This window comes from Zootoca vivipara, chromosome 4 (assembly GCF_965207765.1).
Source record: "Zootoca vivipara chromosome 4, rZooViv2.hap1.1, whole genome shotgun sequence".
Lineage (NCBI taxonomy): Eukaryota > Metazoa > Chordata > Lepidosauria > Squamata > Lacertidae > Zootoca > Zootoca vivipara.
In genome coordinates, this window is record NC_142587.1 from 30,702,319 (window position 1) to 30,727,112 (window position 24,794).

Sequence of the window (24,794 nt, forward strand, 5' to 3'; positions counted from 1 at the left end):
CGATTGCCACGGACCCGGAAGTGTTTACATCCAGGTTCCACAGTGTCGGATGCACAGGCACGATCTGCGCAGCTCGTGTGTGCGCAGAAGCACTCTATCACCGCTTCGCGCATGCGCAAAAGCATGACTTCGGCGAGCGACCGCTTTGGCGAGCGACTGCCTCCACAGAACGGATTGCGGTCGCAAACCGAGGTACCACTGTACTGTGATACTCCCTCTGAGAAAGACCAGACAATGTGAACAGTGAAACTTCCCAATGTATACCTGTCACTTGCAGCATTGTTCCTTTTCTGCACTTAAAAAATGTTATCTAATTGAAATGTTGAGGACTGCAACCTCAGTTGCAAAGGTGTTTGTTTGCTTGCTTGCTTCCCCTGAAGTGAGGGATTTTTAGAGACAAACCAAGTGCTGTGTTACGTGTTGAGGAGTGAGATATTACTTTATAAAATATATAAATGGAAACATTTGTGCGTGATGGTTCATCTCCTACAAGGGTGCATTGTATTGGGCTTAGACAAATATGCATGACTGTAACCTTTTGATAAAATGAAAACATTTGTGCGCATAATAGGGATGGAGCAGCCTTCACTGGCACTTTCTAAACATACCGTGGATGTGTGTTTCCCTAAACCTCTTGTGCAGAGAAACGGTGGCACATTTAGCAGGCAGTTTGGCTTTAAATACCACTCATTTGTATGAAATGGGCACCTGCTACTAGGAGAAGAAACGATGCTCTGCGCTTTGATTGACTGATGTAATCTGTAATTTGAAATGGACAGTTGATAAACGAAAACTTTCAAGCCCAGCAGGATTATGCTAAATCAACCATTCAGTCAGAGAAACAAAAAAATTATTGAGAAAGGGGTTATTAAAATGCTAATAAAGCTTCTTCCTTATTTTTTTTTTAAAAAGCTCTTTGGCAAGCATTACAAGAGGGAGCTTATCTTTTGAGAAAAGGCCAGACCTCTGGCAGATTTCCAATTGTGTATTTCTTTCAATCTTAACAAAGTGAAAAGCTCTCATTTTGCTACCAGTTAAACAAGAGATGGCTTATGTTCAAATGAGGAGAGCTTTAGAAAGTGCCCTTATCTTAACTACAAATGCCTACTCAGAAGACCTCCAGTTCAGTGGAATTTGTTCACAAGTAAGCATGCATAGGATTGCGGTTTCGATCACATGAACCAGAGCCTTCCAACTGTGTGTCACAACACGTTAGTGTGTCTGCTGCAGTGTGTAGGTGTGTCACGCAAACGCTCCCTGCACTCCTCCTGGGGCTGGAAAGCGGTTAGTTTAACCTCCAGTTTGCTGGCGAAATTGAATTACCGTGTCGCGAAATGCTGCATGTCTAAAAAGTGTGTCACCAACATGAAAAGTTTGGAAAGCTGTGACATAAACGATCAACGCTTCTACAGCATAGTGTGGCACATGAAGTAGAAATAAGATACAGCCGTACCTCGGAAGTCAAACAGAATCAGTTCCGGAAGTCTGTTCAACTTCCATTGGCTGCAGGAAGCTCCTGCAGCCAATCGGAAGCCACGGAACCTGTGTCAGATGTTCGGGTTCCAAAAGAACGTTCACAAACTGGAACACACACTTCCGGGTTCGTGGTGTTCGGGAGCCAAAACGTTCGAATCGCAAGGCGTTCGACTTCAGAGGTACAACTGAGCTCTTAAGCTCCGTCCTTCAAGGAAAAATGGTATACAATTAATAAAGGAGAGGTGTCAGACTGAGGAAAGGACCCAGAGGGCTACTAGGGACCATCACAAACATCAGAAGAGCTGTAGAAACCACCCAAAGTCAGCTCTTTAGTCTTCTGTAATCACTTCCCTGTGGCTTCCCTTTTGGGTTTTGGTCCCTCAACACAGCTACCTGAATTTCACAAAGCATCATTGCAAGATGTCTCCTTCCTGCAAGGGAGCAACACAGCAGCATCTTGGTCACCTCACAGCCCCTCTGTCCTTGATCCTCTCTGGCGTGCTTCATGTACTACCAGTCTCCTGACATGTGGGTCAGTTCCCCACAGGCACCCCCCTCCCTTTCAGCCTCTGCACAACAAATACCCACATGGTGCCTTGGAATGATTCATTGTGTGTGTCCTGCCCCACAGGCAGAGGAGATCCTTTCTAATCCTGCATCTCAACTCTGCCACTGAGAAGTTGTTTCATGGCTAGTATGGCTCACCATGAATGGCGCTTGTAAAAAGGGCTGGGGGAGGGGGGGGGAAGCTGGCTTAATAATAATGATTGAAGATAATATCTGGTGCCCTTGAACCTCTAAAATCTTTGATAAAGGTAAAGGGCCCCTGACCATCAGGTCCAGTCGTTTCCGACTCTGGGGTTGCGGCGCTCATCTCGCTCTATAGGCCGAGGGAGCCGGCGTTTGTCTGCAGACAGCTTCTGGGTCATGTGGCCAGCATGACAAAGCTGGCTCTGGCAAACCAGAGCAGCGCACGGAAACGCCGTTTACCTTCCCGCCGGAGCGGTCCCTATTTATCTACTTGCACTTTGATGTGCTTTCAAACTGCTAGGTGGGCAGGAGCTAGGACCGAGCAACGGGAGCTCACCCTGTTGCAGGGATTCGAACCGCCAACCTTCTGATCAGCAAGCCCTAGACTCTGTGGTTTAACCCACAGCGCCACCTGGGTCCCCTTTGATATATCCTAATAAAAATAGGAAGCGTCCATTAAGTGAGTGCGGTAGCTGTTGATAATCTTCCTCTAACCCAGGCACCCCCAAACTTTGGCCCTCCAGATGTTTTGGACTACAATTCCCATCTTCCCCGACCACTGGGCCTGTTAGCTAGGGATCATGGGAGTTGTAGGCCAAAACATCTGGAGGGCCGCAGTTTGGGGGGTGCCTGCTCTAACCCACCAGTTCATTCCTCTGCTCTGCAGGAGTAGAAACATCTCTGCACTTTACCAGTTCCTTCTGGTGTGTTTCCTACCTGCTGTCCTGACATGCCAACATATGCTACTGACTGTGATGTGATTAACACCGTGCAATCACTTATCCTGAGACAACCTGCATTAGCAGCCTAATCAGAGCCCCATCTTCAGTAATTGCTAATCTGCAGCTGCAAAGCTTCAGGACTGAGTGGTAGAAATGCAGGTGTCATTCAGAAACGGTGTTGAGCTCAGGATAGAAATGAAACTTTTCAAACAATGGCTAGGTCCCCCCCCTGTTTTTTATTTGTCTTGCCTAAATGTATACCTAACTTATTTTGCACACACACCATAAACATGTGCTATACTCAACATGACTTGATGTTAGAAAAAGATGCTTGGCAAGGTACATTTCCCTTGTATATTAGTTAATTAGTGAATGCAATGCTGTTTTCTTGGAATTTAAATCTTTGGACAAATCTGATTTTTTAAAAAGCACCCATGAGATGGCCTTATCAATGCTGAAAGAGAAATAGTAACCTTTTATGGCTGACCTTAGCGGTTGACTATCTGTTCAGACCTACTGCTGAATTAATGTAAGCTATCAAAAAAAGCTGAAAAGTTGGTATTGTTCAGCTTGTGGATAGAGATGCACCATTGCTCTTGTTTGTACAGACGGCTAAAAGATCTACCGAGCCTCAAAACAGAGCTACAGAGGCACTGACGACTTCTTCTAGAAGGCAGAAATGTGCAGAGCAGATTATTTTGTCTAAAACAAATTCCATAAAAGTCAGAGCACATAAGTTTAGACTAGGTTGCCTTAGATCAGAAAATGAAGTGTTATTGTAATTGCAAAAGCATAAAGGAGGAAGAAGAGTTAGCATTTCATAGAGCACCTTTCAAGCGTTGGCGCATTTCTCACATCCATGGCACTGATGAAGAGGGTTGTAGCCCTGTTACAGAAAAATTAGTATCCAAAGCTAGTAGCTTTAAGAGGGACTGAGGACATTTTCTACTTCTCTTAAAAGATTAGATTCTTAGAGCTAGATCAGGCACCCCCAAACTCGACCCTCCAGATGTTTTGGGACTACAACTCCCATCATCCCTAGCTAACAGGACCAGTGGTCAGGGATGATGGGAATTGTAGTCCCCAAACAGCTGGAGGGCCGAGTTTGGGGATGCCTGAGCTAGATTCACTTGTTCCCTCAGCGTGGATGCCAATAATTTGGTTTGAGAGGATGCTCAGAGGTTGGGTGGGTTCTTCCACTACTAGAGGAATAGGGGCAGCTATTTCCCTGATCAACCCTCTTCCCTCTGCTGCTTCCCACACCACCTTTCAGAGGCGCCCTCAAACCTTTGGAACAAATTGGGGGTGGGTATTAGGGGCTGCAGTGGGAATGGTGAATGAACATGCCCTTTCTGCTCCTCAGAAGCTTTCACAGGATCAAAAGCCAATATGTGGATGGAACAGCAGCACTCAAAGTTTCTCCTCCTGAGATACCTGCTTTTCATGCTCCAAGGCAGCTGCAACATTTATTATCTCTCCAATGTCACATAGCCTTTTCTTGTCTAGTGTAGATTATTTTCCCCCCACCTGCTGATGGTATATGTTATTCTCAATCCCATTTTGCCCCTGGAGCAGCTATTTGTTTCCAAAGGGATGATTAGGGCAAAACATTTTGCTCTCTTCATGATGGGGTCTTGACCAGGAGGAACCCCATTGTGGTTTTATTCTACAAAAGAAAATTTGAAAGTGTAGGAACATAGAATCATAGAGTTGGAAGTGACCACAGGGGCCATCTGCTCCAACTCCTTGCAATGCAGGGATCTTTTGTCCAACGTGGGGCTCGAACCCACAACCTTGAGATTAAGGGTCTCATGTTCTACTGACTGAGACATGAAGCTGCTTTATTTTGAATCAGACCATTGGTTCCTTCAGTCATATTTCCCAACCTGATGAGCAATGGCTGTAGAGAACTTCCCTGTAGATAAACTTCCCTAGCCCTGTAGTGATATATTTGCCACTGGAAGTCCTGGGGAATGAATCCGGTATCATCTACAGGTGAAACTTGAAAAATTAGAATATCGTCGAAAAGTGCATTTGTTTCAGCAACGCAACTTAAAAGGTGAAACCAATATATGAGATAGATGCATGACATCCAAAGCAAAATATGTCAAGCCTTTATTTGTTGTAATTATTATTTGTCATTAGACGGGTCAATTATAAATGGAATGTAATTAATGAAATGTAATAGCGATGTTTATTTTTGTATTATTGTAACTATTTGTTTTATTACTGTGGAATTTCCAAAAGAAAGCATTTGGAAAAATTAAAAATAATAAGTTGCATTACTGAAATAAATGCACTTTTCGACGATATTCTAATTTTCCGAGTTTCACCTGTATAGGCAAAGCATCTGCCCTACCACTGATCTACAACCCCCCATTTGACCTATAAGTGATTCTGAACGCTAGCTGTTCTTAAATAGCACATTGAAAAGTGCTAAGCGCTTACTACTAAAGTTGCAAAAGTTTTGTTTCAAGCATATTGCACCACTGTATGCCCTTTTCTCTGCTGTTGTAGTCCATTTATGATGTATATCTCAAGAACTGGGGGTGGGTGAATCTCTCTCTTTCTCGTTTATATACAACACAGAAATATTCACCAAAGCTACAGGAAAAGAAGCCGCAGAAAGGAAAAAGGGTTGATGCTCTCAAGGGCCACAAGGTCATTGCAAGATCGGAAGGCACGGGATTTTACTACCCAGGTAATTGCATTGTAAATAGTAGTTTGTTTGGCTTGGAATTCTACCCTAAAACCAGTGTCAAGACCTGGCGTGTGGATGGGAGTCCTTTGGAGCAGGAGGTGGTAACTAAACAGCCAGGACAGTTACCAAATGTAATATTTAGCTCGCTAATGCAGAGATATTACATAGTTGACAAATGTTTAGGATCTGTACATATTTTGAGGAATGGGCATTAGTGCCTGTGGGGGGGGGTACATGCTTATGTGTGTGTGTGTGTGTGTGTGTGTGTGTGCGTGCAGAATTTTAAAATCTTGGCGCTGTGCAGTGGAGAAGAAAGGAAGAACACACAGGGGACTGTCAGGGGCTGCTGGTACCATAGAACTGGAAGCAACCTCAAAAGTTACCTACAGTCCAACCCCCTCCCAATGCAGCCAATGCTTGTGCCGAATGCTGAAGTTCTTCCCTCTAAGGCAGGCATGTCAAACCTGCGGCCCTCCAGATGTTTTGGCCTACAACTCCCATGATCCCTAGCTAGCAGGACCAGTGGTTGGGGAAGATGGGAATTGTAGTCCAAAACATCTGGAGGGCCGCAGGTTTGACATGCCTGCTCTAAGGTATCCACTGTTGGCTGTGCATTCAGTGGGTTTGAGAATGTGTGTGCGTAAGAGCCATTGCAAAGGATGAAGGATCCTTGCTTCGAGCAGCTCTGTGTGCACACATTTGTGCACTTGAGGGTGCATCTAAACACAGGGGAAAAATAAATAAGTCAGAAATTAGATTGTTTTAACAAAAGAAAAAAAATCTCTATGGAAAATTGTGTTTTTAAAATTTACTGCTCTCTGGCGCCATCTGGTATTGCATGTTTATAGCGCATTCAAATCGCTGTTTCTTTACTAATGTAGCCGAGTCCTGAATGTAAGAACATTCTAATGGATGTGAATAATGTCCCATCTAGTCCAGCGTTCTGTTCTCACAGTGGCCAACCAGATGCCGATGGAGGGCCTGAGCCCAACCACGCTCTCCCCACTTGTGATTTTCAGCAATTGGCATTGAGAAGTATACTAAGTATAGAAGTATATTGCCATTGTGGCTGGTTGCCATTGAAAGGGCGGCACAGCTACCCTCTGTGCCCCTCCTCATGCTGCCTTTTAACATGTGAAAGAAGAAGAGTTTGGATTTGATATCCCACTTTATCACTACCCTAAGGAGTCTCAAAGCGGCTAACATTCTCCTTTCCCTTCCTCCCCCACAACAAACACTCTGTGAGGTGAGTGGGGCTGAGAGACTTCAGAGAAGTGTGACTAGCCCAAGGTCACCCAGCAGCTGCATGTGGAGGAGCGGAGACGCGAACCCCGTTCCCCAGATTAGGAGTCTACCGCTCTTAACCACTACACCACACTGGCTCTGAACACCCCTCAGGTTGCCACCAGTGGTGGGGCCAGAATTAGGAACACATTAGATTTTGTTATCCATTGGTCCATGTCACCGAGGACTGTCTGCTTTGGCTAACGTCAGTTTTGCAGTAGTTTCCACAGCCCCAAGGAAGGGATCTTTCCCGCTTCCATTAGTCGTGATCTGTAAATGGCGCTGCCAGCAGTTGAGCTGCCCCATCGGTAGTCAGTGCATATGTTCTGCACTGAGCTTTGAAAACTAGTTTTTTTTTTAAAAAAAAGCTGTTTCCATTTATTTCGCACGCTGCAAAGCACAGCATGTAATCTGAATTGTGGATTGCTTTCTCTCTAGGGACGGTAATACGAACCATCACTCCTTATTACGCACTTGTTGATTTCATTTATGGGCACACGGAGATTGTCCCCTTGAAGTTCATTATATCTGTGGGGGGTGCAATGCCTTGTCCATCCTTGCAGGTAGGCAATTTACCATTTCTGAAGTTCATGTATGTTCTCCTCTACATAGTGCTTTCTTAAAGGAATGCGCCCCTTTCTTTTTAGCGCCCCCAGGTTGCAAGGACTTTTTTTATTGGGTGCAAATGGGACCAAAGCAGGCCAACTTACCTGTCAGGTTGATATTGGGCTTTCTTACCTAAGGATGCACGTGAATGGTGATGATCCTATCTGGTGGCCAGCCATAATGTGCAACTCTGGTGAATAAAATTTCTGAAACACTTACAGGAAAACTTAAAAGAAAAAGAGGTATAGGTGTCTGGGCATATGCAGGAATCCTGCCATCTCCCCACCAAGAGGAAGCATTTCCCCTTGATTCTCTGTATATAAAAGCAGGGTGCCGTTGCTCAGTGGAGTCAGAGTTACTTATTACTTATTCTATAATGCTCTTTCATAACCACAGTCATTCCTTGGTTTTCCAACGGCTTAGCTCTGGAACGTTTTGGCTCCCAAGCCCCGCAAACCCGGAAGTGACTGTTCCAGTTTGCAAACTATTTTTTGGAAGCCGAACGTCCGGCGGGGCTTCCGATTGGTTTCGGAAGCCGCACTTTGGTTCCCGAACGTTTTGGAAGTCGAACTGACTTCCGGAATGGATTCCGTTTGACTTCCAAGGTACGACTGTATTTCTATAAAGAAGGGACACAGTCATAGATGGAAGGACATGTTGCTAGGGCTGGCCCACCTGTTAGGCTTCGTGAGGCAGTCACCTCAGGTGGCAGGCAGACTGGGGACAGCTGTGAAGGGCGGCAGATCCAGGCCTCTGAACAGCTTGCCACCTCCTGCACTTGTTGCCTGCAGCCACTGTGTAAAAAGAGCAGAACTGCTGCTGCTGGCAGCTGCTTCTCTCAGGCCTCCTTTTTTCTTGCCCCCACTGCCCTCAGTGTGCCGGGGCTTCCCTGAACTGCCTCCAGTGGCCTCAGACGACAGCAGTGAATGAGGCAGTGGTGGTGGCGGGAGGCAGCGGTGGTGGAAGAAGTGGTGGCAGTGTGGGAGAGCTCCATTTTCTGTTTTGCCACTCAGGCAGCAAAAATGTCTTGGCGACCCAAACAGTATGGTACATGAGAATAGTGAGAGCACATTTCATTCAGCTGTTTGTTTTTAAATGTAAATGCCAGCTATGTGGTGGTATCAGAACTTGTCGCACATGATGAATGCATGCTGACACATTTTAAAGGACATTTCTAAGTTACCAACAATTCGCTCTGCCCTACTCCTTTGCTACGGCCATAATATTTCACTCCCGATTCTCAGGTTAGTAAAGTTTGGGTTTAAGCCACCTGGATGCTTAGGGGAAGAGAACTTTAGCTGCAGAAGAAAGCATTGGTCGAGGATTTTTGTGGGGTTTTTTAGTGGAAACTGTAAGCTCACAAAGTATATAGTTGTACCTCGGAAGTTGAACGGAATCCATTCTGGAAGTCTGTTCGACTTCCAAAACGTTCAAAAATCAAATCGCGAAGCTCCTGCAGCCAATCAGAAGCCGCGGAAGCCCCGTTGGACATTCGGGTTCTGAAAGAACGTTCGCAAACTGGAACAATCACTTCCAGGTTTGCGGTGTTTGGAAACCAAAATGTTTGAGTTCCAGGGCGTTTGAGATCCAAGGTATAACTGTACAGTATAGTGGTACCTTGGCTTTCAAACGTCTTGGAAGTCGAACATTTCAGTTTTCGAGCGCCGAAAACCCAGAAGTAAATGCTTCCATTTTCAAATGTGCCTCGGAAGTCGAACGGCTTCCTCTGAGTGTTTCTCAATTTTCTCAGTTAAATTTGCAGACCGCCCTTTGTGCCTTGGTTTTTGAACATTTCGGAAGTCAAATGTTCTTCTGGAATGGATTATGTTCAAAAACCGAGGTACCACTGTAATTACATTCTTGTCTCTGTTAAGAAGATAGGACCTTTGGGACCATTAAATTTTAAAGCTGATGTACTCAACCCAACTCTTCTTCTGTTTCTGCAGGTTGGAGACCATGTATTTGTAAGAGTTAGAAAACAATTGGGAGATGAGTATTACGTACCTGGTACTGTCATAGCAACGCCACTAAAATCTGATTTAGATGATAAAGTCTACACTGTTTTGAAATACAACAACAAAAAGGTAAGACAGCAGGCAGGCAGGCACACCTTGAAAACTGCTGTGCTTTTTATTCTTGACACTAATAGCATCTTTTCCTTTGGTGGAACCATAGAGGTTGGCTTGCACGTTTTCTTCCTGTCGACTCTAGCTGACAGGAAAAATGAGCAATTAACATAAGAAACATATCTGATTACTAAATGACTCTCTTCATTCAGTTCTACTTTATTTTAATGTTGTTTTCACTGCTCTGAAACTCCATCCTTAAAAAAACAACCCTATTAATTAACTCTTCCCTTGACACCAATAACTGTTTTTCCATATCTTCTGCTGTGTTTCAAATTATTCTGGTAAGTTATCCTTTTATCCATTGTGCCTAATTAGTTTCATTTTTAAGAAATAAATAAACCATTGCATTTTAGAAACTTGCCTCCTTTTACTTCCGTATACAGTGGTACCTCGCAAGACAAATGCCTCGCGCAACGAAAAACTCGCAAGACGAAAGCGCCTTGCGATGTTTTCGGCGCTTCGCAAGACGAAGGTTTTTGGCGGTTTTGGGGGGTTTTTTTGCCGCGGCAAATCGCGCTTCACAAGACAAAAAATTTCGCTAGACGAAGCTACTCGCGGAACGAATTACTTTTGTCTTGCGAGGCACCACTGTACAAGTTTCTTCATTTGAATGGTTGGTTTGACAAGATAAAAGCCACTGAGTTTAAAGATGTGGCGATTTTGTTGCTGCAGGCATTCTGTGTACGAAATGGGCTTATTAAAATCAGCCATAGAAGGTATTCCTGCTCCTGCTGCTACATAAATATGACCCGAATGATGGATTATCTTGTGTGAGTATACTTGAATCCCATTTTTTCCTTCATTTCATAAATATGTATAGATGTAGACGTGTGTGTGAGATGAGATAAATATCAAGCAATGCTACCGATACAAATCCTGGAATGATGACAGCAATAATGTTGATTTTACAAAGCAAGAACAGCAGTCCCAACAAAAAGACCCCAGAGATATTAAATGACCTAGAGACAGACAGGGGGCTGTGTGTGGTGTTGGTAGGAAGGGGTTATTGTTATACCACTGTAACAAGAACTGGTGTGTGTGTTGATGTGTGAATGGAGATGTAAAAAGTATAAGTGGTATAGAATTATTTATTACATTTACCTCTCTTCATCCAAGGGTCACGGGGCAGTTTACAGTATAAAGACACAAAAATGCATACCATAATAACAAACAGATACAGTACAGCTAAAAGGCCATAGATTGTGTAATTAGCCAAAGGCCTGGGTGAAGAGGCAAGTTTTTGCCTGCCGCCTAAAGATAAGTAATGAAGGGGCCAGGTGAGCCTCCCTGGGGAGAGCATTCCACAAACGGGGAGCCACTGCAGAAAAGGCCCTTTCTCATGTTGACACCCTCTGGACTTCTTGTGGAGGGAGAACACAAAGAAGGGCCTCAGATGATGATTGCGGGATCCGGGTTCGTTCATATGGGGAGAGGTATTCTTCGAGCTGTTGCGGTCCTGTGCCATTTAAGGTTTCATAGGTCAAAACCAGTGCTTTGAATTGGGCCTGGAAACTAACTGACAGCCAGTGTAGTTGGGGCTGGGTTGGTGTTATATGCTCAAGCTATCTTGCCCCAGTGAGCCACCTGGCCACTGAATTCGGCACCAGCTGAAGTTTATGAACCATCTTCAGGCACAGCTCCACATAAAACGCACTGCAGTAATCTAATCTAGAGGTTACCAGACCATAGAGAGTTTGCACAAACTGAGTATGTGAAGAATGGGAAATGGGTTCGGGGTGTAATTGCAATCAGATAACGCCTGGGAACTTTCACAAGTTTCTGCTTGTCCTATCACGTTGGAGGAAAACAACAACACACCGGTTGCTGAAATCCTGTCTGCCTGCATTTAGCTAATCTGCTGCTTTGAATTAATCTAGACCAAACATAAAAGTTGTGAAGCATTTCCATAGAGCGGTTGAAGAGGCAGAGACCAAATGCATCTCTGCCGGAGGTGAATGGAAGAAGAAGAACACCAGAAAAGGAAGAGCAAAGAGCAGGAAGGATCTCTGCAAAGCATGGCCCTCTGATGAGCAGCTGGCTGCCCCCAGAAAGACGGTGAAAATAAGAGAAAGTAGTTTGTCGCCACCCTCTCATTTCAAAGATGGATGCACAGGTACAACAAGTCAACTAGAGCAGGAGTCCAGTGATGTTGTAAAGTCAGATATGTCCAAAATGGAAAGCTTGCATTAGGTCTATTTACTCCATATTTACTGTAACTTTGATTAGGATTAGGATTAGAATCCTTGATTAGGATTCAAGGGTTGCTTTTAATCATTGCTTTCTGTATCACGTTCCTAATCTTGATCTTCTCAGTTAGCCTAACAAGAGAGAAAATACAGACACTTGTCCCTGATCTTCCAGCATATTGTAGGAATGATACTTTCTCCAGGGATACAGTGCTTTGGAGTTTGGGTTTTTTTTTTTGCCATTCCTTGGCAAATACCCAAGTGACTACTATACCTGAAGGAGCGTCTCCACCTCCATCGCTCTGCCCGGACACTGAGGTCCAGTACCGAGGGCCTTCTGGCGGTTCCCTCGCTGTGAGAAGCCAAGTTACAGGGAACCAGGCAGAGGGCCTTCTCGGTAGTGGCACCCGCCCTGTGGAACGCCCTCCCACCAGAGGTCAAAGAGAAAAACAACTACAGTACCAGACTTTTAGAGGACATCTGAAGGCAGCCCTGTTTAGGGAAGCTTTTAATCTTTAAGAAATTAGTGTATTCTAATATTTCTGTTGGAAGCCGCCCAGAGTGGCTGGGGAAACCCAGCCAGATGGGCGGGGTATAAATAAATTATTATTATTATTATTATTATTATTATTATTATTATTATTATTATTATTATTATTTCCTTGATCTCCAGGAAAACTGCCACCATTTTGTTCTGTTGAGCCACATTAAGAACAAAAAACATTTTTATTGAAGGTTTTTAACATACTGTGCACAAAAATCCTAACACATTTATAACAAGCAAATAAAAAGCAACATATCTAATAATAATAATAATGGTGATGAAAAAGAAAATATAAAATTGAAGTACTCATTATCCTTAACAAACACAATTGTAGAAAAAAAGAACGGAGAAGAAATAACTGAAAAACTCATCACATTATAGATATACTGTATATGTGAAAAAGGATTTTTTCAGTTATTTATTCTCCATATCTATCTATCATCTATCTATCTATCTATCTATCTATCTATCTATCTATCTATCTATCTATCTATCTATCTATCTATCTACATCTGTCTATCTATCTATCTATCTATCTAGCTGAAGAAAAGAGACTAAAAAAGAGAAACGTCCGCCTCCCTGACAATTATGCACTCCAGAATAGTTTTTACCAGTCTGCAGGATGTAACTTCACCCATATTTTCCTCCCAAGCCTAACCTTTAACTTTTAGTCACTCAGGCAGTGCAGCATGACTCTTCTAATGTCCTTCTAGTAATCCAAATTAATATTTCTCCAGTTTTGTATGTAAATTTTTTTATAACGTCCTTTTAACCTGTTCTAGCAATTTGTCGTTCTCAATGAATTGCCTTTAAAACTTTTTTTTTAACTCAGTAAAAAGCAATACTAATGTTGCACAACTCCCCAAGTCTGGGAAGGTTCCTGTCTCAGAAGATAGGCATTTGTATCCCTATCCTCCTTTGTGCTTTATTACATTGCTGTAATATGGTGTTACTATAGACTTAACCCCCTACGTCTGATTCATACCTGCACACTAATGGCCCAGTGGGTTGCATCTAGTGCTACTGCTTCTCAGAGGAGACTCATTCACATTGATAGACACAACTAATTTAAGTTACAGGTAGGTAGCCGTGTTGGTCTGCCATCGAAACAAAAGAAAAATACCTGGAGTGTGTGCATGCTCATAAAAAGCTCACACCAATGACAAACCTAGTTGGTCTCTACGGTGCTATTGGAAGGAATTTGTCTATTTTATTTTTATTTCGTTACAACTAATTTAAGTCCACGAATTTCAGTGGGTCTACTCTTGAGTAGAATTTCATGGGATGCAACCCAGTGTCCCACTGTGCGGCTTGCAACTGAGCATGGGAACAAGCCCAATAAATTATCTAATGTTTGAAAAGTCTGAAGCAATGATGCGATGAAGAATGAGAGTTTGGTCAGATGTTTGAACTCTGTTGGCTCTTTTACACAAGCTAGTCATCAAGGGATGGACCTGGAATGTGCATTTCTGTCCCCTTTGTGAGAATGTGCTTCAGATATCAATGTGAATGTACTGACCCATATGACTAAGAGCAAATTCAGTACAGTATATATTGTATGTTGAATATCTCTTGCAAATCATGGTTTACTGTCAATATAGTACCATTTAGATATGAAGGCTCCAATCCCACACATGCTTACCGGGGAGTAAGTCATATGAAACTAGTGGGGCTTACTTTTGAGTAGACATCTGTAGGCTTGCAATGTAAGCCCTTATACATTGTTTCCCAAACTTGTCTCCAGCTATTTTTGGACTACAATTCCCATCATTCCTGATCCTGCTAACTAGGGATGATGGGAGTTGTAGCCCCAAAAAAACAGGTGGAGACCCAAATTTGGGAAACATTGTCTTATATTAGGTTCTCTCAGAATGCGTCCTATGTTAGCAGACCCTTTTCAACTCCCTCAATACTTTGGAAATGAAACAAGAGAAAGAAAAGTTGACACATGACGTCTCCTGGTTTTGTTTGATCGATGTGTTAAATAATCTGCATTGCTGGATGATAAAGCGACTATGCCTTCGTATTATCTGGGGCTGATCTTCCACATTCATGCAGTGGCTCAGGTTGCACATAATGCTAAGCCAAACTATGGCTTAGCACAAACATGCAGGATCCTGGAGAGTGCAGCTGATTTCCTTCTGCTGTGAACCAAGTCGTGGTAGCATGTCGTCTGAATCCACAGGACAGCAACAGGACTGAATAAGAAGCAAAGTAGCCTCAGCCTCCTCTCTCAGAACCCACACACTAAGCCATAATTTGGTTTAGCATTATGTATGATGATCAGCAAATAATTGACAGTGCCTGCACAGTCTTCATTTCTTTATGAGCAAACCAGAGTTTCCATGCTGAATGGTGACAGTGGATTTCTTAAAGATAAGCACTGGCTGTTAGTTTTGAATTTTCTGTGAGAGTGTTGAATGAAATAGAATTTTAAATCCTAAGTCCGCAGACGAAATGGACTCTTATCTTGATTAAATGTGTGCAGCTTCCATTTATTTGAATAAGTACTCATCTCCTGTCTAGGAAATAATGTCTAGCACGGTTATTGTTAGAATTGTCTCCTAATATTGTATTGCCCACCTTGTTTCTTCCATAATTAAATCCTTGTTAGCATAAATCACTGTTACCTTCATTAGTGTATGGTGTATGGTGTAAATCTTAAAACGTGACTTTAATAAAACATGATTTCCTTGTGCAGCCATTGGCATGGTTACTTTCTAACAGATTTTATGTGCAGCTGTTTTTATGGATTTCATTTTTTTCAGATTCCAGATACCTTTGCTCCAGTTTTCCTTTTAAAAACACACATAAGATCCATTTTTCAAAGTCTGGTTTGCCAAACTCATGTTGCCCTCTGACCACAGGGGAAAGATCCTGCCTTCTGCAGAAACATGGTTATTTCCATAAGGTGGTTGCAGAGGAAAATCTCTTGCGATGAAATGAAAATGGTTGAATTAAGGCAGCAAATGTCGTGACCTCCAGATGTTGACCCACTTCAATTCGGAGAAGCTGTATTTTTTTTGGGGGGGGGAAGCTGACCGTTTTAAATGCCGCTCACATTTTCTTCACAAGCTTTTCCAACAGAAAAATATATTTTGACGAAAATGCAACTTTCTGAACAGAGAGCCATTTTTATTTTATTAAAATAAACAAGCAAATACATTGGGCGGAAAAATGAGAGCAACAGAACTCATCACCAGCAATAAAGCAAAACATAAAAAATAGCCCCTATTTAAACCAATGGTGTTTACATGAGTCATTTTTAAAATTCACATTGCAACCATTCACATAACTACAAATGAGAATGAAGCTCCACAATGCACACCTTTGCATGCATGGCGAAGCTCCATACTCCATCAGTCTCTTACGGCACGTCAGGCAGCTTTGCAGCCATTTATGTTGTCTCCTTCCCTCATATCTATTCACTGCTGTACAGTCCAGGTGCTTTTTATGTTTTCCTGTGCAGCGTGTAATGAGTTCTGTTGCTCTTACATCTCCTCTAACAGGCCTGGGGGGGGGAGGGGAATTGTTTTGTTTAATCTCACCGATCTTCGCCTTTTCTTCCACCCTTTTTTTTCCTGCCAGCACCCACTTATCGTGGCTTACCACGTCCTCATTCTTCACGAGGTAGAAAGCCGTGGCTGCCTTCAAATGCTTCTGAGTTTAGGATAACTAAGGCCCTCCGGAGCGCCGTTGATCCCTTGCGCCAGCAGAGCGCCCCTCAACTTGTTAAGACGGCTGCCACCAGTAGCAGCAGTGAGACCTCCATTTCGAGCATCGAGAAGGTGGAAGAGCTGGCAAGGCGGCTTCAGCAGTACCACATCACTCAAAGGAAAAACAGCATTGCCATTTAGTTGTAAATAAAGACTGCAAGTTGTGAGCAGGGGAGCAGGGAGGGGAGGGGTCTAGTTGCCGGTTATGAAACCCTATTATATCAACACCAAATAAACCATTTAATTTGATATTAAACTTTTTTAATATTAAAATTGTGCAGCATCACAAGATCTTTGTAAGGAGATCTTTGAAAATCTGGCTGTGCAGTTAAAAAATGACGAGGAGGCAGACGAAAGGAACCACGTTGGCACGTGCCTAAGCTTGGTACGGAGAACAGATGCCCAGTTGTCTGCCTGGATAGTGCAGTTGGTTAGAGCGTGCTGCTGATCATGCCAAGGTTGCAGGTTTGATCCCCATTTGGGACGGCTGCATATTCCTGCATTGCAGGGGATTGGACTAGATGATCCTCAGGGTGCCTTCCAACTCTATGATTCTATGAATATGATGTGCAGTTGTAGGTAGGATGTACTTTACAGGTGATCCCAGGTGTATGTCAGTGTCATGTCAGAGCCTGGATTCTGATTAACCATCCCATAATGGTGTTTGTCTTGTGTATTCTCCTTCCCTGAAGGAATCTGAAGTCGGGGTGGTGGTGCAGAGAAAATGCATGAACAAAGGAATAAGGAAGGGATCAAAAGCGCTTTTTCAGTGCCCTATTTGTACAGATATGCGGGTGACTTCTGCTTGAGGTGGCCCCTGCTAACGGGCTGGCATGGGGCTAGCACAGGTAGACATCCTTTGGGTCTCTAGATGTATGATGGAAAAGTTGTGGTTGTTGTAAAGGACAGGTATCTTAATCTTAGAATAATGGAGTATTAATATCCCCCCCCCCTAGTTTCTTCAGAATTATGATTCTGCTAGGAAGATTAGGTTGAGAGACTGTGACCCAGTGAGATTTATGGCTGAGTGGGAATTTGATCCCTGGTCTCCCAGATTACCTACTCTAGCACTCTAACCACCACACGGGTTCTGTTGCATATCTTGTGCATTCAGAATTGCATTCAGCAATTACCTTGAAGTGGGAATCTGCCCCATGTGCCCCTTGAGGGTGATACTGATCTCCAGTCAGCACAACCTAACTACAGCAGGATCGTGTGTATTTCCTAAAACACCAACATGCCAGTTATATCAGGGCAGGATTGGGGAGAGTCCCAATGATATTTTCATAGATCATCTGGGGTAGGCAAAGGTAAAGGACCCCTGGAAGATTAAGTCCAGTCAAAGGCGACTATGGGGTTGCAGTGCTCATCTCGCTTTCAGGCTGAGGGAGCCGGCGTTTGTCCGCAGACAGCTTTCCGGGTCATGTGGCCAACATAACTAAACCGCTTCTGGCGCAATGGGACACCGTGACGGAAACCAGAGGACACAGAAACGCCATTTACCTTCCCACCACAGCAGTACCTATTTATCTACTTGCATTGGCATGCTTTTGAACTGCTAGGTTGGTAGGAACTGGGACAGAGCAACGGGAGCTCACCTCTTCATGGGGATTTGAACCGCCGACCTTCTGATGGGCAAGCCCAAGAGGCTCAGTGGTTTAGACCACAGCGCCACCCACATCCCTGTCATCTGGGGTGCCAGAATTTGTTGATGAAATTAATAAATGGCAGCATTTAGATAATATTTGGGATATGATGGAAAAATACAAATTGCAGAACTGTGCCAGAGAAGAAATTCCTAGGTTAGCTTACGCAAACCAGCCTGGCTGGGCTAGCTTGAGTGCAGCGCTGTTGAGAAACAATGGGGAACCAAGGTACTGGGACATTGAAGGCCATTGGCAATACAAAAAAAGCTATCATTCCTTCCCGCCCCCTCCAAGGTGTGGACAAAGAATTAAGATTTGGAAGGTTGTCAAGGCAATTGAGGGGGACATGATGTCATAGGAAAATGTGTCCCTTTTGAAAGCTTCAAGGTGTTCTGGGAACAAAAAGGAGGAAGTAGGCAGAACTATCTTGGCTCTAAGTGGAGGAGGCTGCAGCAAGAGAGCCACGACTGCGGCTTTGGACCTGAGCTTGCTAAGGTATAATGTTCTGCACTGTCTCCATTGAAGACTTTAGGTGTAAAATAAAACCTATTTCTTAACGACACTAGCCTCCACTGTGCCTCAATTTTCCCAAAGGAAGCACAACTCTGGGTGAGTGTCTGGAACCCCCAGAAATCTTGCTGCTGCTCAGCAGAGATTGGGGGTGGCACAGAACCTCCGAAAAAATATGCCCATGACACAAAATTATGTAGTGGTGCATGGGAAGAACACAGCAGAGGGTTTTTGGTGACAGCCACTGCCTGTGTAACACTGCTCCACTCTGGGAAAACTGAACCAGATCCTGAGCGGCTTTGACCAGTTTGAAATGTAAAATTGTTAAGTACCTGAGACCTAACAAGCTTCCATGTTTGTGTCCATCGTGAACTCAAGAGTGTTGGCCGTCACCAAGCCAGGCATGGACAACTCAGTTTCATCATCATGTACAGGTAAGTACTAACTTTAATCTCGAAATGTTTTCGTGATGCTGCTAGTCTCCTTTCTGTGTGCCATGAAGAAATACAGTAGGGATTAACTGATCTCTATGAGACAATCTGGGTCAAGTTTTGTGCTCTGATTTCCCTGTTCTCAGTATCATAGTTACTGCTATCTCTTCCAAGCTTCGCTATGCAGGTTTCAGGTTTTTTGACTGTCAAAAGCCTGTTTTCCATAGATGCTAGTTGTCTGTGTAAAATACAGACAGCGCTAGAGGCTGTGAAGTCTCTCTCTGACTCTAGTGGAAGCTGTACTGCCACCTCTCATTTGACATTCCAAAAGGCATCAGCCAGATTAGTGGCAATCTCATGGCAGGCTGCTAATCTTAAAACAGGAGAGGCGGAGGAGGGGGGAGGAGGGGGGGAGGGAGAGGCTTAAGCAGGCCATGCACTGCCTGAATAAAAGTGAGGAAAACAGGGATATAATTGATGCCCAAAGTTGGAATAGACAAAGGAAGTCTCCAAACTGCCATTGCATTGTCTAAAATGTGACAGTGCTAAAGAGAAGCACTGGACTTTGAATCTGTACAGATTTGGCCCAGCTAATTGGGTTGGCCTATTGTCAACTGTGGCGCTGTGGGTTAAACCAGAGCCTAGGGCTTGCTGATCAGAAGGTCGGCGGTTCGAATCCCCGCAATGGGGTGAGCTCCCGTTGCTCGGTCCCTGCTCCTGCCAACCTAGCAGTTCGAAAGCACGTCAAAGTGCAAGTAGATAAATAGGTACCGCTCCAGTGGGAAGGTAAACAGTGTTTCCATGCGCTGCTCTGGTTTGCCAGAAGTGGCTTTGTCATGCTGGCCACATGACCCGGAAGCTGTACGCTGGCTCCCTCGGCCAATAACGTGAGATGAGTGCTACAACCCCAGAGTTGGTCACGACTGGACCTAATGGTCAGGGGTCCCTTTACCTTTACCTTTATTGTCTTCAATGGGGCTCCTCAGCTGTATTGCTATGTAGCATATATAATAGGGTGGCCCTCGCTACATATTTTTGGACTCCAACTCCCATCATCCCTGATCGTTGACCATGCTGACTAGGGCTGATGGGAGTTGTAGTCCAACAGCATCTGGAGGACCATAGATTCTCCACCTCTGACTTAAGTGGTGGTGCAACCCATTCTAAATGATTAGGACTGGGTTGCCACATCTGTTAGATCTTCTATAATTTTAGTATTGGCTGGGTTGTCAACATTGGTTAGAATTTGGGAGAAATTCAGTTTAAAATACAGTCCTCCTGTATTAGAGAAATGGCCTGCCTAGTTAAATTTCACAGGATGCCTGCGCAAACATTCATGCAGGGTTCCAAAATCAAAGTGTGATTTGGTAGGTTTGCCTTTAAATGCAAACTGAATTTAATCCCCTCACTCTGCTCCACTCTGCCCTTAGTTTCTAGCCCCTTTGAGGTGGGGTCTACAACACCCCTTTATCAGAACTCTACAAATTTGCATGGTTTACCATTTGTATAATCTGAAAAAAAATTTTCTTAGTCATTCACACACCTTGATTGAATAATGCCTGGTTACATTTTGCCTGGCACAGTGTAGGCAAAAAAAAAAAAAAATGGCTGGAATTTCAGATGCTGTTCCGCATGAGAGGCATATTGACACTCTTCACTGCATCCTTAGGTGAACCACTCATAGACACAGGTGAGAGGCTAATCCACATGCCATCACTCTGAAGCAAGTCCCATGGAGTTCACAGGGAGGGAGGGATGAGCCATTGAGCCATTTCTCTCATTGTTGAAATGAATGGGAGAGTTGTGTTATTGTGCAACTGCTGCTATTCATGTCAATGGGCTTAATTTCTGGCGGACTCTGAATAGTTTTTTTCTCTGTTCTGGCATTTCCAAAGAAATGATTCATTTAATTAGGAGTCATTTCCCTTTCTGTCCACACAAAACATAGATGTTTGCTATTACATTTTGTTTTAATCTTTTCGCGATACTTTCTGTTTGTCCCAGCCAGTCTTATCTGCAAGCCACCTGATGCCTAATTCTATAGTCTTTCGCAAAGGGCTCGAATGGGTTCAGCAATTATAGCTTTTCATTTCTTCCCAGAGCGAGAACTAAGTGCAATTAACTTTCCTTAATATCACACAGAGCTCCTCATGGTGTGCTCCTTCCATGGCAAATTGCAGTTCTTTGTCCTGCGTGTTACTGCTGTGGCAAATGTATTTGAGAAAGTACTAATTGCATGCACTTGGGCAAAGCAATCCTAAACGCCGGCTATGCCAAGGGGAAGACAGTTTGCTGCTATATCAGCAGAACAGCTGCCATATCCTATAGAACGATGCACAGCCTGGGAGGCAGTGGAGGCTGGTCCATTAGAGCAAATGCCCAAGCAGCCTGATCTGCCTGCCATATTGCACACAAATGGCGGGGAGGTGGCTTTGCCTATCGATGGCCACTGCTCATGGGAGAGGGCAAGGAACACAGAACCCCCAAAATACAACAGACTCGGTGTAAAAATGCCAGCCGCATCTCTGATCTGAAGAAGTGTGCATGCACACGAAAGCTCATACCAAAATAAAAACTTAGTTGGTCTTTAAGGTGCTACTGAAGGAATTTTTTTATTTTACTTCGATCCAGACCAACACGGCTACCTACCTGTAGCCGCATCTCTGTTTGCTTGGAACTCTGCCCACCAATTGGGATGGATTTCTGCTTGTTGTAAACTGCTTCAAAGCCTATTTTGGCATTAATAATAATGCTGATAATTATTAAAGTTGCGCACCATCAGAATCTGGAACCAAGATGCATCTGAAGTAGCCAGCAATAAATAATAATAATAATAATAATAATAATAATAATAATAATAATAAGTAGCAGGCATTCTTCTGAGTGCAACATGTTCTAGTGTGGCATTAGTAGACATGGCTGTTGGGGCAGCAGCTGTCTCTTGGACGTGTATGTAATGCCAACTTCTTCACAGCCCTGCAGTCATTAACGATCCCATGGCACTCATGATGTGGTGGGATTAACCCCAGTGCCCTGGCTAAATGCCAGTTCAGGTATTAAGGTTCTGCCTCTCCTGCTGTTTCAATTAGATCCAGCGTTCTATCCAATTTTCTCTCCCAAATTGTTACATCATCACGATTCTTTTCCAATGCTTACCGGTAGTAGCTGCATTCAGTCTATAGGAGACCACCTTTTGTGGTTTGGGGAGACGCTCAATCTGCGTGGCATCTTTTATACAGTAATTGCTCCAGTTGCAGAAGGCTCTTCTGCAACATTGCTCTGCCAATGGTGTCTAATTAATGTTTGCTGAGCATGGTGACATCACTGGCAGAGCAATGCTGCAGAAGAGCCTTCTGCAACTGGGTTGATGATAAAAGATGCAACAGAGAGAGAAGCCGTTTATTGGGGGTCTCCCGTTAGTTAAGAACTTTTTGGAGAGGGGACCTTTGGTCAGTGGCTGAGCATATGCCCAAGATCTTCAGGATCAGGTAGCAATTGATGTGAAAGTTCTCTGCCTGAGACCCTGGAGAGCCCAAAGTAGAGAGTATTGGGCTAGAAAGACAAAAATACTTAGACCAGGCATTTTCCTAGGATGCTGTGGGGCCTTCCAGGTACTGTAATATCTTCCAAGTGGTCTAGTGTTTATGGAATTTCTACCCCCTGCAAACTTGCCCCAGTCTTGCTCCACCCCCACCCCTTAATAAACAAGGCAGCCCTAAAGATCAACAAGGAAGCATTTGCTGGATGTGAAAGCTAATCCAAGTGCAGGTGCGCAGCTCTGTGTTTTTGTTTGTGAGAGAAAGGTTTGAGTCTTGAGTCAAGAGACTTAAGTCTGCAGCCAAGGAGTCTGGTGAGGTGTGTGCACAATGGCAATTGCTAAAATAAATGCACAAAATATTAATAGGGAGCATATAGAAACTCAGCACTGTGCAGTTGCAAAATGTCTTTTTCTTTTCTTTTTGCCAAGCAGTTTCCAGTGACTGCTGTTGCTACAACTAAAATTTCAGAGAATGGCATTTGGAATTAAAAGATAGGAGAGACACCTCATAGCAGAGAATATCTCACCAAAATGAGGATGAACCATTCCCTGCTCCCCAAGAAATTAGAACTGCAGCAGCAACAGCAGGAGGAGGAGGAGGAGGAAGATCCATCAAAAACTGACCAATAGTGCTATACAGGTGAAGTAGTCAATGAAAAGTCACCCGTCCTCATCCAGGGACTATTACGATGGGCTGATCCAGGGACTGCATACAATGTGCAGCTTTGATTCCTCCCTGCTCATTCAAAAGACTGTGTGTGTAGAACACACACACACACACACACACACACACACACACACACACACACCCCACCGGCCAGGAGCATCTCTGCAGCTTACCTGGCTGGGCCTGAGAATTACATGGATTTCTGGTTTGCAAATAAAGGTTATCAAACCAATATGTGAATGCATTATTGAGTAATAAATATAGGAAAGGAACCATGAATCACTTTGTTCATTGGAGAGTGCTGTTTGTTATTAATAACAAAGTCAAATGTTTCTCTGTCCATAGAGCATTTCTCCCAGAATTTCATGGGTGGCGTACTTCCCTTGAAAGGTAATTGAGGCAACAGAATACCAGCATATTTATTCTGCGGCAAGGAGCACTTGCCATTATTCCTCCAGCCCCTACAAGTTATAACGCTCTGTTTTATAACTACTTAGGACTGTGCTTGTGTAATTATATGCTTAAACTGAATCCAACTACATCAACTCAGATGTATTGGATCTGATTATCTATTCAAGTAATATATTTATGTTAATCTGCTTAGCTGCATTCATCAGCCTACAAGCTACTTTCTTTTTATCTTTAACAGTGCCCCCGTTTATCAAGTAGGTGCCCTGTCCTCCTACATTATGGAGGGTGGATTGTGCTAAGTTAGATAGTTAGCTCATTGGAATCAACATATTTTTATGCATATTTCCTCTGCTGCCGCCATGCATTTATATCAATGGCCCACGCTTTATTATAAGCATGGTACAAAATTCACCTTCGGTGTAAGTCTATTCATTAAACATTAACAGCTTTGTAGAGTAACGGTGCATAGCCGCTTAGAGGTCCTTCCACAAACTGTATATGAAATGGTTTGCACCTTTTGCTGTCACAGTTGTTCATTCAGTAGACAGGAGCGGGAGTCAGGAGCAAGTTGGCAATAAATCACACGGAGTCAGTGAAGCTAACTCTTTATTGAAGGAAATGTAGCACACACAGGAGGCCAGGTAGGCCTAGTGAGCACAGCAACATGTCCCGGTAGATCTTGCCGGCTGCAATTTGGCACGGTACACGGAGACATCCAATCATGTGAGAAAAGAGCTGGTGTCATGGACTGGATGCAGAGAAGTAGTGGGAGGCACCAGCTGGGAATGCCCCAAGGGAAGAAGGCTCAGAGCTAGTGGGTTGGTGATGGGACGGTGATGAGTGGTCAGAGGGAGAAGAGGGAGCAGACTGGGAGGAGGAGGTGTTGGAAGCTGAAGCGGTAACAGGACTTAGTGAGCAGGAAGGGGCTGTGATGGAGAGCAGTCCAGAATCGGAGGCAAAAGTGGAGGCTGGAGAGACGGGACACCAAGAGGCAGAGAGGCTGAAGAAGCCAGGGAGTCTCCTCCTCCTGGGGTGCCCAGTTCCACTCCCCTGTGGTCTCCCAGAACACAAAGAGGTATAAAGAGGGAAGAGCAAAGACAGACCAGATTGCTTAGGAAGGACCTGGAGGAGGAGGAGGCTTAGGGAACTGTGGAAGGTGGGGGCCTTCAGTCTTCACAACTGCCTCATTGGGGCATGATCTACTGGGAGGAGCTGCTGGGCTCACTAGGTCTCCTTAGCTGTTTGTTTCTTTGAATAAAGAGTTAACTTTGCTGAGGCCATGCTAGTTAAAATTGAACTGAATTTAATTTATCCACCCTCCCTAGGTGGAGCAGCATTAACCAAGACTGTGGGGGTTGTAGGTTGTGTTTATGTGTGCCATCAAGAAGCACCCTTACTTTGGATGCTCATGGTATCCAGGGCATTCTTAATAGCAGCTCGATATGAAAGCTATTCAAAAAAATCCTGGGAGAGAAGG

The 24,794-nt window shown here is 44.0% G+C and overlaps 1 protein-coding gene across 3 annotated transcripts in view; it reads left to right on the top strand.

Annotated features, from left to right (window-relative positions):
* VWA3B (von Willebrand factor A domain containing 3B) overlaps positions 1 to 23,138 on the top strand; it is a 73,464-nt gene extending 50,326 nt beyond the window's left edge. For all 3 annotated transcript variants that reach the window (XM_088667669.1, XM_088667671.1, XM_088667670.1), the window contains 7 exons: positions 5,538 to 5,649; positions 7,372 to 7,496; positions 9,486 to 9,623; positions 10,341 to 10,438; positions 11,546 to 11,781; positions 15,987 to 18,704; positions 22,672 to 23,138. In XM_088667669.1, the coding sequence (XP_088523795.1) occupies positions 5,538 to 5,649; positions 7,372 to 7,496; positions 9,486 to 9,623; positions 10,341 to 10,438; positions 11,546 to 11,781; positions 15,987 to 16,255 (978 nt within the window). In that variant the 3' untranslated portion in view covers positions 16,256 to 18,704; positions 22,672 to 23,138. The remainder of the gene's footprint in view (positions 1 to 5,537; positions 5,650 to 7,371; positions 7,497 to 9,485; positions 9,624 to 10,340; positions 10,439 to 11,545; positions 11,782 to 15,986; positions 18,705 to 22,671) is intronic.
* The last annotated feature ends 1,656 nt before the right edge of the window (positions 23,139 to 24,794 follow it).